At 33.3% G+C, this 17,589-nt stretch overlaps 1 protein-coding gene across 1 annotated transcript in view; it reads left to right on the top strand.

Annotated features, from left to right (window-relative positions):
- The window catches only part of GRID2 (glutamate ionotropic receptor delta type subunit 2), a 1,309,423-nt gene that overhangs the window by 819,793 nt on the left and 472,041 nt on the right, over nt 1–17,589 (top strand). Inside the window, 2 exon segments of the mRNA XM_021100736.1 lie at nt 11,524–11,563; nt 11,566–11,642. Coding sequence (XP_020956395.1) covers nt 11,524–11,563; nt 11,566–11,642 — 117 coding nt within the window.

Genomic DNA, 17,589 nt, shown 5'->3' with positions numbered 1-17,589 from the left:
AGGAAAATAGAATTATCAAAAATAATTACAAGTGTGATCAGTTCTACCAAAGGGGAATCACCAGCTGTTGTGGAAATATGTGACTGGAGGACCTACTTAGGCTTAAGAGTGACAGATAAGTTGAAACATTTTAGATGAATAGGCATTTCCAGAAAAAGTATGGGAAGAGTATTTCAGTAACAGGGAAGGAAAACTTTTTGGTGCAAAAGCAATAGAATGTTAGCAGGCTTGGAGGAAAGAGAGTTTGGCACATTCAAACATCTGAAATAAGACTGGATTGGCTGGAATAGAGCCAGAATAGGAACATGGTTCTTCATTAGCTGAAACACAGAGAAAAGATTGTGAAGGGTTTTGTAGACTATATTAAAGTTCCTAAACTTTATTTGAGGGGAAATAGTAAACCACTGGGTTATTTTAAATAGGAGGTTGACAAAACCAGATTACACAGTGGTTACTATGTGGAGAATCCATTCTGCAGGTGCCATTGGGCCAAGACAGACTATGTGAGACCACATCATTTAGGAAGTGGAAGCTTCATTTTAGAGGAAGCTCAGGTAATGGTGTGAGTCGTAGAAACAGGTAGAAGTGAATGTCTTTAAGAGATATTTAGGTGATCAAAATAAGGTTTGGTGATTTAATATGAGTGTAAAAAGAAGGAAGAAGAAGATGGTGTCTAGGCTGCTGGCTTGAACAGAAACAACCAGTAAGTTGGAATTTTTGTTGTTGTCAGTGCTGGTTTTTTTATTTTTATTTTGTTTTTGAGGTATAGTTGATTTACATTCTTATATTAGTTTTAGATATACAGCATGGTGACTCAATATTTTTATAGAATGTATTCCATTTGAAGTTATTACAAAATAATGGCTATATTTTCGTATGCTATATATTCTTGTTGCTTATGTATTGTATACATAATAGTTTGTATCTCTTATCTCACACCTTATCTTGACTTTTCCCCTTCCCTCTCACCATTGGTATCCACTAGTTTGTTTTCCATGTCTGTGAATCCATTTCTGTTTCATTACATACATTTATTTAATTAATTTTTTAAGATTATACATCTAAGTTATGGCATTCATATTTCTCTTTCTCTATCTGACTTATTTCACTGAGCATAATACTCTGTAGATCCATCCATGTTTTTGCAAATGGCAGAATTTCATTCTTTGTTATGGCTGAGCAATAATCCATTGTATAACATATATCCTATTTCTTAATCCTTTCATTGGTTGATGGATACTAAGGTTGCTTCCATACCTTGATGATTGTAAATAATGTTTATGTTAACATGGGGTTTATGTATCTGTACGAATTATTTTCTTTTTCTTGTGTATGGGCTCAGGAATATATTTGTTGGATCACATGTTAGTTCTGCTTTTAGTTTTTTGAGGAATCTCTCTAATGGTTTTCCTAATAACAACACTAATTTACATTCCCACCAACACTGTACAATTGTTTCTTTTTCTCTACACCCTTGCCAGCGTTTTTAAAATACAGGCTTCTTGATGATAACCATTCTGACAGATGTGAGGTGATAGCTCATTGTGGGATTTTTTTTTTTTGCTTGTTTGTTATTTACCCAATACAATTTTTTTTCTTCAGCTGTACAACATAGTGACCCAATTACACATACACATATACATTCTTTTTTCTCCCATTATTGTGCTCTATCATAAGTGATTAGACATAGTTCTTAGTGCTACACAGCAGGATCTCATTGCTAATCCATTCCAAAAGCAATAGTTTGCATCCATTAACCCCAAGTTCCCAACCCATCCCACTCCCTCCCCCAATAAGCCACGAGTCTATTCTCCAGGTCCATGATTTTCTTTTCTGTGGAAGGGTTCATTTGTGCTGTATATTACGTTCCAGATATAAGTGATTCCATATAGTATTGAGGTTTTAATTTGAAGTTCTTCAATGACTAGCAATGTTGAGCATCTTTTCAAGTGCTTTTTTTTTTTTTTTTTTGGCTTTTTAGGGCCATACCCACAGCATATGGAAGTTCCCAGGCTAGGGGTCTAATTGAAGCTACAGCTGCCTGTCTATGCCACAGCCACAGCAACACGGAATCCAAGCTGCATCTGCAACCTACACCACAGCTCATGGCAACTCCGGATCCTTAATCCACTGAGCGAGGTGAGGGATCAAACCTGCATCCTTATGCATCCTAGTCGAGTTTGTTAACCCCTGAGCCACAAATGAAATGCCCTTTTAACCATATGCATGTCTTCTTTGCAAAATCTCTTTTCAGGTCTTTTGCCCATTTTTTAAATTGGGCTATCTTTTTGATATTGAGTTGTATGAGCTGTTTATGTATTTTGGATATGAACCCTCTAGCAGTCTTATAATATGCAGATATTTTCTCCCATTCAGTATGTTGTCTTTTTGTTTTGTCAGTGGTTTCTTTTGCTCTCCCAAAGCTTTTAAGTTTAATTAGGCCTCATTTGTTTATTTTGGCTTATTTCTTTTATCTTAAGAGACAGATCCAATAAAATTATTGCTATGATTTATGTCAGAATTTCTGCCTATGTTTTCTTCTAAGAGTTTATGGTTTCAAGTCTTACATTTAGGTTTTTAATCCATTTTGAGTTTATTTTTGTATATAGTGTGAATAATGTTCTATTCTTTTTCATGTAGCTGTCCAGTTTTCCTGGCACTACTCTCTGAAGAGATTATGTTTTCTCCATTTTATATTTTTGCCTCCTTTGTCATAGATTAATTAACCTGGATCTGTGGATTTATTTCTGGGCTCTGGGCTCAGTATTCTGTTCTGTTGATCTATGTGTCTATTTTGGGGCCAGAATCATACTTTTTTTTTTTTTGTCTTTTGTGTTTTTAAGGCCACACCCATGTGACATATGGAGGTTCCCAGGCTAGGGGTACAATTAGAGCTGAAGCCACTGGCCTGTACCACACCGACAGCAACAGCAACTACAGGATCCGAGCCGTGTCTGCAACCTACACCACAGCTCAGGGCAATGCTGGATCCTTAACCCACTGAGTCAGGCCAGGGATCGAACCCACATCCTCAAAGATGCTAGTCAGGTTTGCTAACCACTGAGCCATGATGGGAACTCCTCATACTATTTTGATTGTTGTAGCTTTGTAGTACAGCTTGAAGCCAAGAAGAATAATACTTACAGCATTGTTTTGTTTTGTTTTCTCAATGTTGTTTGGCAATTTGGGGTCTTCTGTAGATCCATGCAAATTGTAGGATTATTTGTTCTATTTTTGTGGAAAATGTCATGGGTATTTTGATAATGATTGCATTAAATCTGTATATTGCTTTGTGTAGTATGACCATTTTAACAATATTAAGTCTTTCAATCCAAGAACAAGATATCTTATTACTTTTTGTATCATCTTCAAATTCCTTCATGAGTGTTTTATAGTTTTCAGAGTGTAGGTCTTTAACTTCCTTGGTTAAATTCATTCCTAGGTCTTTAATTATCTTTGATGGACTTTTAAGTGGGATTTTATTCCTTCTCTTTCAGATAGTTCATTATTAAATGCATAGAAAAGCAATATGTTTCTGTATATTCATTTTGTATCTGGCAACATTACTGAATTCATTTTTGATAGGTTTTGACACCCATTTTATTTGTTTTGTCTGTGATCTTTATTATTTTCTTCCTTTGCTGACTTTGAGCTTTGCTCTCCTAATTCCTTTAGAGGTTATGATAGGTTGTTTGAGATTTTTCTTGTTTCTTGATGAAGGCCTGTATTGCTATAAACTTCTGTCTTAGGACTGCTTTTGCTGCATCTCACAGTTCTTGAAAAGTTGTGTTTCCATTTTCATTTGTTTTGAGGTATTTTCTGATTTCCTCTCTGCTTTTTCATTGACCAATTGCTTCTGTAGTAGCATGCTTTTAATTTCCTTGTGTTTATGTTTTCACACTTTTCTTTCTGTAATTAATTTCTAGTTTCATATCATTATGGCTGAAAAAATGCTTAATATAATTTCTGTCCTATTAAATTTATTGAGACTTATTTTGTGATCTGTCATGGAGATCATTCCATGTGCACTAGAAAAAAATGTATTTTGCTGGGTTTGGGTGGATTATCTTTTAGAGAGCTTTTAATTCTAACTGGTCTACTGTGTCATTAAGACCACTATTGTCTTTTGTTGTTGATTTTCTGTATGGATGATCTTCCCATTGATGAATAGTGGGGTGTTAAATCCTCCTGCTATTAGTGCATTATTGCCAGTTTCTCCCTTTATGTCTGTTAATATCCGCTTTATATACTTAAGTGCTCCTGTATTGGGTGTACATATGTTAAAGAGTGTAATATCCTCTTCTTATATTGATTCCTTTACCGTTATAAAATTTTCTTCTTTGTCTTATGTTGTAAACTTTGTTTTTTAAATTTTATTTTGTCTAAGATGAGTCATTTCTTGTCATTTCCACTTTCTTAAAACATCTTTTTCCATCCTCTCACTTTCGATCTCTGTGAGTCTTTAGCTATGAAGTGAGTCTCTTGTGAACAGCATATAGTTATGTATTTTTTTTAATACATTCTGCCATCCTTTGTACTTTGATCGGAGCATTTAGTCTATTGATATTTAAAGTAATTATTGATAAGTATATACATATTACCATTTTATTACTTGTGTTCCAGTTGTTTTTAATAGTTCTTTATTCTTTTCTTCTTTTTGTTTCTTCCCTAGTCATTTGATGTGATTTTCTTTAGTGATACACATATTATTTTCTTTCTAGTTTTTGTGTATCTACTATAGGTTTTTTGATTTGTGGTTACAATGAGGTTCATATATGTTGACATATCTACTTGTTTTAAAATGGTAGTCATTTAAATTCAAACATATTCTAAAAGATCTTTATCTGTACTCTCTGCCCATACATTTTTGTTTTTTATGTCATGTTCTACATCTTCATGTTTCTTGTAGTTAGAGATACTTTTACAATTTTTTGTCTTTCAATAGCCACCCTGGCTTATTTAGGTGGTTGATTTTTATCCTTTACTATTCATTTGCCTTTCCTTGTGGGAATTTTCCTTTTCTATAGATTCTTACTTCTTATTGTAGCCTTTTAATTTCCACCTAGAGAACACCCCTTTAGCATTTCTTTTGGACTAGGTTTAGTATTGATGAACTCTTTTAGTTTTTGCCTGTCTGAGAATTCTTTATCTCTCTTGCTATTCTAAATTTTAATCATGCTGGGTTGAGTATCCTAGTTTGCAGATTTTTCCCTTTCAGCAGTTTAAATGTATCATGTCACTCCCTTCTGTCCTACAGTATTACATTTCTGTAGAAAAATCAGCTGATAACCTTATGTGGGTTTCTTTGTATATGACTCTTGCTGCTTTTAGAATTCTCTCTTTAGCTTTTGCCATTTTAATTATGATATGTCTTAGTGTGAATCTGTTTGGGTACATCTTGTTTGGGACCCTCTGTGCTACCTATACTTAGATATCTGTTCACTTCAGTTTGGGGAAGTTTTTAATTATAATTACATCAAATACATTTTTGAACCTCTTCTTTTTCTCTTCTCCTTCTTAGACCCCAAGCAGATGTTGGTATGCTTGATATAATCCAAGAGATTTCTTAAACTAGTCTCATTTTTTAATTTGCTTATCTTTTTGCTATTCTGATTGAACGATTTCCTTTTATTTTCTCTTCCAGATTACTTATGCTTTCTTCTGTATCACTTAGTCTTCTATTCATTTTTTCTAATGTCTTTTTCATTTTGGTTATTGTATTCTTCAGTTTGATTGGTTCTTTTTTATATTTTCTAGTCCCTTGTTGAAATTCTGTGCTCATATATTCTTTTCCCCAGTTCAGTTAGCATTATCATTACTAATGCTTTAAATTCTTTATCTGGTAAATTGTTTATTTCTGTTTCATTATTTTTTGAGAAGTTTTCTCTTGCTCTTTCAATTAAGATCAATTCCTCTGTCCTCTTGTTTTGCTTAACTTTCTGTTTCTATGAATTTAGGTGAAACAGTTAGCTATTCTGGTCTCAAGGGTGTCTAATGTGAGAGCATATAATCTGTGTGCCCAGTGCCTTGGGTAGAAGAGCTGGATTTGATATGAATGCAAAACACATTTTTTTTTCATGGTGTGATGGTAGCTGTCACTTTGGTAAGAGATGGGGTTCAAGATGGAGGGGCTAGAGCCAGGGCCAGGTATGAGGAAAGGCTTCTTTCTCTTTTGCTCGGTGGCTATCACTGCCCTATTTGAGATGAGGTAATATCCAAAGTTGCAGGAGCAGAAGTCTTGAAGGTCCAAGGTGGCCCCGTTCCTTTTAAGTGTATGCTCTGCCTTCTCCCAGCTCCAGAACCCCTACCCCAGAGAGGAGCATTATTGAAGCAGGAGGGCCTAGGTAGGCTCTTGGCTAGTGATGAGCATGGGCTACAGTGGGTTGACTTAGACAGAGGTCCAAGCTGCTTCTCATATGCCAGAAATGGCTGTCCCCTCACTGCTCAGATGCTGCCTCATATTTGAGTCACCTCTGTGTTCCAAGGCTAGCTCTTTCCTCAGTTGTGATAGTCCTAAATTCAGGGAAGAGCTGTGATTTGAAATAAACAGGTCTGGAGTATTGATAGTCTCAGGCTGAGGCAAGTGCTAGGTCAGTCACAGAACACTGGGCAGTTGCTCATGCAATCTCAATCTGCCTTCTCCAACCTGCCTCAGCAGCAATCTAGAACATGCATACTCTTCATGAACTGAATTCAGGCTTCCTACAGGCCTCCTATTAGTCCCAGAAACCCTCCAGCCAGCCAAGGGGGGTTGTCTACCTTTGTCAGACTTCAAGACAGGGGTGTCCAAGATGTAACTTGATTTGCTCACTCCCCAGGGAGGATGTCTGCCCATATAACCTCCCTTTTCCTCTGAGCCCCTTCCCAGGAGCACAGGTCCTAACCTGATTATTTCTCTTCTCTTCCTACCTGATTACATGTGAATCTTTCTTACAGCCTTGTTTGTGTAGGAGTCTTTCTGTCACTTTCCAGTTAGTTTTCAGTGAGAATAATCCCATAAATAGTTATATTTTTGATGTATTCATGGGGGGAGGTGAGTTCCATGTCCTCTTACTCTTTCATCTTGATTGATCTCCCCCTTGATGGGTTTTTAAGATCTTGTGTACTTAAAGTAAGAAAACATATTACTTTGCTTTTCATGTTAAGCACTATGTGCCCTTTAAAATTTATAAACCTGAAGGAGAAAGAGAGAATTTAGGAAAACATCATGTGACTTAATAGAAACAGTACTGATTTGGAATATAAACTAGGCTTTTGACAAAAATGTGTGCAAATAAACTTTTTGTCCCAAGACCTTTGAAAAATGCAGTGAATGCCTTTGGAATAGTCTTCTTTTGGACTCATCAATGTCTACTCCAACTTCAGGACATTTAAATAATAAAGTGAAATCAAATGGTGTGAATGTTAATTTAATTTTGTTCAACCTCCATTCTATGAGCCGTCACTGTGACATGCTTATGTTATGTTGGACATGCAGCTTATATAGTCCAGAGGAAAAAGTATGAGGCATGAGATGGAGGTTTAAGTACAGGTTCCTCAAATAACTAGCTGTCTTGACCTCCGTATCTTCTTCTCTGAGATGTAGATAACATGATCAAAGGGCTAGTAGCTTCCTATTTCTTGCTCCATTACATTCTGTTATGAATGAATATTTGAGTGTATATGCATATTTGTAAACATATATGTATATATCTATTTGTACATATACACATGTAAATGTCATACAGCAGCTCAAATTTTCCTAAATTTTCATATGAATTAAGTTATACTTTTTTATATTTTGGCATATTGTATTCTAATATTTATCTACATATTGTATTTCTTTTCTGGGTAGAAGATGTAGTGTCTTCTTTCTCTCAGAGATTTTTCTCACTTAAAAATGAAAAATTAACTTCTGAAACATGAGGGCATCAGAGCACTACTGAGCCTGGCATCTCCCAGTGTGTTCACTGCTTTGCTGGGCTCATATTTATTTAACAGGTATCCTTAGTTACCAACCATGTCTGCAGGTTGTAAGGAACCTAGGAATATGTATAAGGAAATTAGTCAAGTGTCATAAATATTTGATGTTCTGTATCATCTTCCAAAAGTATATCTGTAATGTTGCAGTTTCAAACTCAGGGAAAAAATCCTCTGCCTTGTAAAGAGAGTGAAATGAATTCCCAGTAAATGATTTATCTTCTTTTTTCCAATTTATGTTATCCATAAGGGGACATCAGACTTGTGTCTCTTCAGGAATTGATTATCCAGGGGTGAATTATTTCCAACCTTTGATCTGCTCTTTTTATTTTTATTCTCTTTTGCTCTTTATGTTTGATACCCACTTGTATTTCTAAATATAATGTGTAGGATGAAATCCAAACTAATTTTACTTGGTATTTTTCAAAAGATTCACTCTAAAGGCAATCATCACTGTCGATTTAATGGACATTTAAAAATTATCTATATGTGTTATTCATACTATCAATGTCCCATTAGCTTATTTTGTCTAGAATCATCTGTATCAAGAGATTTTTAAAAGCCCACAACTATGCATGCACAAAGATAATGCCTGCGCCTTACCACCTGGCCACCACACAGCACACATTTTTACCAACACTCTGATTTCAATATTGATCTGAGGATAGATGGAAAAAAAAAAAAAAACCTCAGAAACATAGGTATATTCTTAGGAAGTCAAATATCAGAGAGGTTACGTCTGAGTCCAATAAGAAGGGGACTCAGTTAAAGGATTTGTTTGCTTGAAATACTGACCTCTCAAGCATCCTTTATATCTATATGAAGGAAAGTTTCACTGATTACATATGCTAACAGCTCATTAAGAATATAACATAAAGAAAATAAATTATGAAGTCAAAAAGTTGGAAAAGATAAGTAGAAGCCACAGTGAACTAAATCCAGTTTCCCTGATTTATGGGGTTTTATACCTTGTATAATGTGGACTAAGTGGACTGAGTTGCTTGGTACCAGATGTGAGCCAGAGAAAGACACTGGCCCAGAGTGTCCACCTGAGAATTGATGGAGAATAATAATACAGTGCTAGGCAGTCTATTATTAAAAGTTTAAAATTTTCAGGAGTATAGCATTTTTGCAATGTAGCAATCATATTGATATACAATATCTTTCCTTTTTTCCTAGAAATAAAGTACCAAGACAGAAATGTAAGATTCTGATATAATTGGAGATGTTCCTAAAGTAGATGTGTAACTGAGGATAAGAAAAGTGCTTCTAAAAAGATGTCTGGATACCGATGGTTTTAACTATGTGTAGTAATATAAGCTGTATTTTTCAAATTCCAGTATTTGACATTTGGAGATATTTATGATAATAAAATCCACTGTACTTATCTCAATCTATGAAATCTGAAGTGATAATTGGATCAGATTGACTTATAAATATAGGTTAGTTTACTCATATCAAAGATACAGGAAATCACAAAAGAGAAATTACTGGAAATTCTCCATGGCTCCCCAAGTCCTTTCTTCCCACATTAGTTCTACATGTGCCTTCTGTCTCCAAAAAAAAAAAAAAAAAAAACAAAGGTTTTGCAGGATTACCTCACACAGCAGGGAGCATTTATATTATGAAATACCTCCATTAAAGTGTAAACTAGATGAAGGGTTTTTTTTTACTACAATAATTCCTTAGTCTGGGACATCCCGCTAAAGGCTTTTATAGAGAAAACTCTTCTTCATAGTAAATATTACTAGTCTTGTTACCTGGAGCTCCAGTTGACAGGGGCAGTAGACTCATTTACCTCCTTTTTTTTTCTCTCTTCCCAGCTGTTCCCCCCACTACACACACACACACACACACACACACACACACACACACACACACGCATCAGTAAAAGGGTGAATAGATACTAGACGGCCACTTTAATTCTTTTTCCCCTCCAGGATTAATGAAATATAATTAAGTCAAATTTCCAAAAACGTTTTTCAAGTCATGTAAATATTCAAGCATATAAGAAATTTTGCAACCCCTGTAAAACTTTTCAACAAAACCAGGAGCATGCCTATAATTTCTAGTGGAACTAAAAACCTTCCAAAAGTAAAGAATGAAATAATCATGTAGATGATAATGATGATGCTTATGATGCTGATAGTAATTAAGCTCTCATAACTTATCATGTTTGATAAGTTCTTCTATGTTCTTTATACCTATTGTAAGACATAATAATCTTCTGGGTAGATACTATTATTTTTTCCATTTAACAGATGTAAAAATTGGGGCATAGAGAATTAAATGATTTAGCCAGGTTTGCACAGCTAGTAGAAGCTGATGCCATTGATTAAATCCAGGAAGCCTGACTTCAAAATCCAAGCTATTGACTCTTAAATCATATATGAGAAGAGCACAGATATTTCAAATTCGAGATATTTTTATTAATAAAACTGGATAATAAAAGAGAACTGGCTTATTAGAAAATAACAGTAGAGGATCAGTTTTGATGATTATTACTTGTAAAAATGAAATAGATTAAATGTTTAAATTAATGAATGAGGGATAATTTGTTTGAATAGCTATTATGCACCCAGTGTCATATGATGGGCTACAAGACACAGATGAAGTAGGACATATAACAGACAGCATAATACCTGCCCCAAAAAAGACTAGAAGTTGAGTTAGAGGTTACAGTAAGTGAGATACATTGAAGTATCAACATCATAGAGGTGATAATTGAAACAATTTAAAAACTGAGATAATTCACCAAATATATGTAATTATCAGGGCAAAATTCTATGTTAGAAATAATTTAGTACAGAGGTGACTCAGAATGTGATTTTCACTTGTAAAATCCTAAATAATGTGAAGGCTGATAAACTAAACTGAGAAAAGAATGGTAAACAAGAAAGAGAGAAATATGACCTACATTGCCATCTGTTGGGGAAATGAACATCTGTCATGTTGAATGAAAGATGAAGCTTGGAAATCCCCAATGAATTGCATCAGCTCAAACTACTATTTAAGAGCAAAAACAGACTTTGAGACAAATTTAGAGGTTTTTTTTTAATTTGGAAAACATATTGAAGGGAGAAAAATAAACCTTCAGTAAGTTAGAAACCATTGCTTTTAAAATTTCCAGATATAATTTCAAATCAAATAAGAATGGAATTGTGCTGGACAAAGTATTGTCATGTCTTGTTTCCAGAGAAGATCGTATGCTCTCTGGAAGTATCTTATTTTTTGACTCATGGATCCATGCATGTCACAACATATGTGGGCAAAAACCTGGCCTAAAATTTAGCCTCAACTCGAACATGTTGTCATTGAGAGTACTAATTTGACTTTATTGTCTCAAAATTTTCTTGTCTGTAGAGTAGAGGGGATTGGATTGGTACTCAAGGTTACTTTCAATTGTACCTCTGTTAATGTTGTTCATCTGTTTAAAAAAATAGCCTGTTAATAATTGCATGCTTGAAAAAAGTATTTATCTTATAGATGAAAACTATGTTCCTAGAATTTCCTCTTATTATTATTTTGCAAACATCTTACCTCGGTATCTTTTCTCTCCTTTAGGGTGGAGTTAGTGGGTTGACTGGAGAGCTAGAGTTTGGAGAAATGGAGGCAATCCTAATGTTCACTTTGAAATTCTTGGAACCAACTACGGAGAAGAGCTTGGTCGAGGTGTTCGCAAAGTAAGACCAGACACGTTGATAAATGTGCTTTTCCTATAGCAATGTGGTTTTGTTTGATTTTTTTCCATGCAGAAAAATCACAGTATGCATTAAAATCTATTACAGTAGTTTTGGAGAGAAGAAGAGGGGGAAGAAGTAGGCATTTAGATGACCTTATGTACTTAGCGAGCCTTAAGCAATAAATTCTATTTGTGCCTCAGAATAAAGGGGAAAAAGTAAACCGATTGTTGCCTAGGGAACGTGCATAGTCTTCCATTTATGATAATAATAATTTTTTATAAAGCTGTGAATTTAGTATTTATACGGTGCATAGCTGCTTGGTTTTTAACTTATAACAGGTATAAAACCAGAATAAGAGCTTTGATAAATTTCATATAATAAGAAAGTCAACTATAAAATGTGATGTTACAGTATTTCAGCATCTATATGTGTCATGTAATAAGTAGAAAGAAAATGGTCTGCAGGAAATGAAGTTTGGTTATATACCAATCACAGGTAAGAAGCTGAGTGCCAATAAAGGATGTTTCATGAAATACTGGGACAATAGCTTTCTCAAGGAGAAATGAAAAACCCCTGGAGAAATGACTTTTCTATAGTTTTGATTTGCCATTTTTATGCATTTTTGGTAAGGGAAAAACTGAGGTAATTGAGTGTGCATACAGAGTTCATAATGATGAATTTCTAATGTATAAAGTTGGCCGCATTGAGAACAAGTTCTTCAGTGGAGTTTCTACCCAGTGCTGAGGTTTAGGATGCAGAAAAATTTAGACATTGGAATTTAGAATTATTATAAGAAGCAGAAAAACGTGATAATTTATGCTAGAGAAGGTGAAACTATCTTAATATGTTTTTAATTGTTTTGCAGTAAGACATAGCAAACATATAGAAAACTGCTTAAAACACAGGAATAGTTTAGTGAATTATTATAAGGAAACAACCACTTCTATAGTAAAGAAATATAGTAATATCAAGCCTCCTAAAACCTCCATTATACTTCAAATACTGACATTCCTTCTCAGTAGTATCATCAACCTTAATTTTATGATACTCATTTCTTTACACTTTAAATATAATTTTACCATGTAAGTGTGAATCTTTTAATAACTAAGTTTTTCCAATATTTCAATTAATGAATAGATACAATATTGCATATATTCTTTTTTCTTCTTATATTCTTACATTCTTCTTATATTTCTTATTATATTCTTTGTTCTGTTTGTGTTATTCTTTTTGTTATATGCAGTTATTGTTTATTCATTTATATTTCTGTATTGTTTCCTATTGTGTGAATATGTCAAAATCTATTGTGGTCTGTTTCCATTTTTAGGCTCTCATAAGCAATGATGTTGTGATATTCTTAGACTTATATCTTGGATTTATACTCTTGTACTTGTGCACGTATTTCTATAGGATTTGTATCCAGGAGTAGAATTACTGCAATACGAGAAAAGATGTACTGAGCTTGATTAGGTAATCTCAAACCTACTTCACAGAGATTTACCAATTTACATACTTCCAGCAGTGCTGCAAATTTACACTGTCCCATATTCTCACCAAATATTGGTTTTGTTAGACTTTTACATTTTTATTAAGTCATTGGATCGATAATAGTGTATCCTTGTGTTTCAATTTGCATTTCCTAGACTATAAAAAAATTCTGAATCTTTTCCTGCATTATTTTGCTCTTCAGGTTTCTTTTTGAGTTAATTGCTCACTCAGGTCCTTTGGCCATTGCTACTGGGTTATCTTTTGTTTTTATAATTGATTTTATTATATATATAATTTTGAATATTAGTCTTATGATATTTAATTATATTGAAATAGTTTCCTCTATGTGCATTTAATTTTCATTCCATTCATAGTACTTTAAATTTAGTAGACATGACTTTTCTTCCTTGTGATTATTGCTGTTTAGTCTTATTCAAGAAATCATTATTTACTGTCAGATCATAACAGTATTATGCTCAATTATATTCCAAAGGCTTTATAGTTCTGTCTTTTATATTTAAGCCTTTATCTTCTTCGATTTTGTTAAATATATGTATAGGAAAAGAAAAGAGCACAAGTGTACTCTTCAATATAGTATCTTTATTTTTTTGATTGAGATTTAATCTAAATACAATAAAGTACACAAATTTTGTCTACATGGTTTTCAGGTATTGCATTCACCAATGGGAACACCATCCAAATCGAGTTATAGAGCGTTTTCATCACCCCAAAGTCCCATTGACCCTTTTTCCACTCTTAACAACACAGGTTTACCTAGTTTGGATGTTCATATGAATGGATAATGTTGTACTAATTCATTTTTCTCAACATGATTTTTAGGTACATGTTCCTTTCATGTCACTAATTTATTTGTTTACTTATATTGCTGAGTGGCATTATATTGTATGAATGTAATATCATTTACATGTAAAATCTTTTTCAGCTTAATTTTCTATTGGTTGCTTATATATAGAAATCTCATCGGTATTTTATATTGATTTTATATTCAGCTCTCTTGCTCTACTCTTTACTACTAATAATTTATCTTTAAATCTAGTGAATTCTCTGCATACCATCTGTGATTGATGATTTTGTCTCTTCCTTTTTAATTTTTACACCTTTTATTTCTTCTTGCCTAGTGCACCAACTAGGGTCTCTAGGACAATGCTCAATGAAAGTAAAAGTAATAGGAATCCTTATATTAATTATCAATATCATAGAAAAATATTTCAATATTAAAATATAAATGTTTCATTTTTCCTTTTTATCAACTTTAATCAGATATAGGAACATTCATGTATTCCTGGGATGAACCTAATTTTTATATTTATATAAAATTATTCTTATGTTTATATGATTTTTTAAAAAATTTACTGCTACCTTGCATAGGGTTTTTACATTGATGTTCATGACTAAATTTACCTCAGATTTTCCTCTGTTGGACTTTGATACTAAGGTTATGTTGGACTCATAAAATGTGGTGGAGAGGGTTTCTTTTTTTTCTATTCTTTACAAATATATAAAACTGGAAGAATTTCTTCCTTGAGTGTTGGCTAGTTGATCTTGTGAAACCTACTTGGACTAGAATTTTCTATGTGGGGATTTTTTTTTTTTACTACTGATTCCATTTTTTCATGGCTAATAAAAAATAACTCATATTTCCTAATTCTTACCAACTTAAGAAGCTTATTTTTATGAAATTTTAAAGGTTTTTTTATGTATCGGCATAAAACTGTATAATAATACTCTTTTAACTATCTGAAACATATTGAAATATGAACTTATTTTTATTTCTGAACAGTTTTCTTTGTTAATAGCACTCTTACATTATTATAAGGCTTATACTTCTAATAATGAATTATTTCCTAAAGAATATCTTTGACTGCTATGAATAGAGCAAAAACAATTTCCCTTCCATTATTATTTGGATGGCTTTTCTTTTTACTATCCTCTACTCTCAACTTTTCCTGTATCCTTTCATTGCACATATAATTCTTATAAAAACCATAATAATTGATTATTCAATACCAATTTGACTATTTATGCCTAAAGATGATACATTTCAGTATTTAAATTTGATGTATTTAGTTATACATTTTGATTTAAGTCTACCATTTTTACATTTACATTTTGTACATTACATTTTCTTGCCTATTCCAGGTTCCTTTTTTTTTTTTTTTTTTTTTGGTCACTTCTTGCTTCTGTTGATTATTAATGTATAGTTTTAAATTACTAAGTTACAAGTTATATACTCTGCTTCTATTATTTAACAGTTCCTTTGGAATTTACAACATGCATACTTTATCAACATCTACAGTAGTTAGTATCTTCATGCTTCTCTCAGATGACTTACATACAACATTGTAACTTTATTTACTCAATATATCCACTTCTCACATTATAGATAATTATTGTTCATGTTTTTAATGTTATATTTTTTTATTCCAAGAAGTATTGCCATTACTATTTTGTGACATAAATATTTATATGTACCCACATAATTTCTACATCTTTTGCCTGTCTTTCCTTCTTGAATCTATATCTAGAATTGGTTTTCTTCTGCTTGAAGTATAGCTTTAAAATTTTCCCTTGTTGATGATTTTCTTGTGGCCATGTTTGTCAGTTTTTATTTATCGGAAGTGTTTTTATTTAATCTTTTTTCTTTAAATATATTCCCCCTAGACACAGAATTTCACAGTGCTCATTTTATTCTTTCAGCATGTTGATGATATCATTGTACCAGTCCTGGCTTCGTGTTTTTTTATGGTTGAGAACTCTGCTGTTTGTCTCCCTCCCATCATCTCCCCTTACTTCTCTGGCTGATTTTAAGTTTTGTCTTTATTTTTATATTTTGGTATGTTCACTGTTGAATGTCTCAGCGTGGATCTCACTCTAATGTGCATGGGTGTAGCAGGTTTATGATGGCAAAACCTGTGGTTATCCATGTGGGATTTGTGATGACTAAGCAACTAATGCTGAGTGTCTGGTGCTAGTGCTAATTTTGTGACTCTGGAAGAGCTTAGAGAGTATCAAGATTACCATTGAGTCATAGAGAATCTCAAAAGTATTGGGGAAAACCTGTCTTAGAGTCAATTCTCTGCCTTCAAATGTATTTATTTAGTAATAAGAAACTAGTCACATTTATCTGGAGTCAAATAGAAACAAAATAGTTAACCTAGAATCACAAAATAAGTTTAGTATAAGTGAAGATTCAGAAAATGAAAATATTCATGATTGTTTACCAGAAAGTTATGTATCTTTTTTTGGAGTTTTTGTTAATTGCTCCTCAAATGATATCAGAAAACCTTTTCAGACATCATTATAGTTGTAAAATCAAGATGAATATATAACTTTAAAAAAAGATGTATAATTAAGGTATATATACAGAAATTATTTCATTTGCAGAAAGAGCTATACAGATACAAATAAAAGCTCTTTACATAAGTATTCATTAATTCCTTACAAACCTTCATGTCTTTTCCTTCCACTCTACTCCCTAAGTTTATGCATATCATTTTGCATCAGTTTTTTTTTCTGCCAGTATCCTTTATGTAAATTACCCCATATAATGTTATCATTAATTTTCTAAAGCCTTATGATCCTAATACTCCTCCATTTTACAAAAATGCTAATCATGGGTGTTTCCATTGAGGCACAGAGAAAATGAATCTGACTAGGAACCATGAGGTTGTGGGTTCGATCCCTGGCCTTGCTCAGTGGGTTAAGGATCCAGCATTGCGTAAACTGTGGTATAGGTTGCAGAGGCAGCTCGGATCTGGCATTGCTATGGCTGTGGCATAGGCTGGAGGCTATAGCTCGGATTAGACCCCTAGCCTGGGAACATCCATATGCTGCGAGTGCAGCCCTAAAAAGCAAAAAAAAAAAAAAAAAAAAAAAAAACCTAATCATAATTCAATAATTAGGTATGTATGTATGTGCAAGGATGATAATTGCACTAATAGAAGTCCAATACTAATAGAAGCTAAGAAGAGAGTTTAAAGAAATAGGGGAGGGTCAGCAATGCAGCAGAATAGCAGTAATATAAAGGCTACAGAGAGTCCATTATATTTAGGATCTCAGGGTTTAACAGTAACTAAGGAGGGGAAGGAGAGCAAATGGGTTAGGAATGTGATTGCTAATTCATCAGACTGTTCAAATTCTTGTGTGTTACTAAAACCAAGTGACGTTGTACGTTATTAAACTCATAGGTAGGTATAACCTTCTTGATTTAGTTATATGATGGGTCCAGAACTGCCTGGTATATCAAAAATGTTGCAAATTGCTCCTTATGAGGAGGAGCTTAGTGGAGCAATAATCCCATATGTTTAAATTGTGACAAGTTGAAAGTAAAAAGGAAGGTGATAAATAGAAAGTGAGGGTAAATACCATATTAACCTGCTTGACTGCAAGAACAGTTATTAAATGGCTTTGTGAAATGGAGGTAGATAATTTTCAGAAT

This window comes from Sus scrofa, chromosome 8 (genome assembly GCF_000003025.6).
Source record: "Sus scrofa isolate TJ Tabasco breed Duroc chromosome 8, Sscrofa11.1, whole genome shotgun sequence".
Classification (NCBI taxonomy): Eukaryota; Metazoa; Chordata; class Mammalia; order Artiodactyla; family Suidae; genus Sus; species Sus scrofa.
Note: the sequence above shows the minus strand (reverse complement) of the source record. Positions and strands in the feature narration are given on the sequence as shown.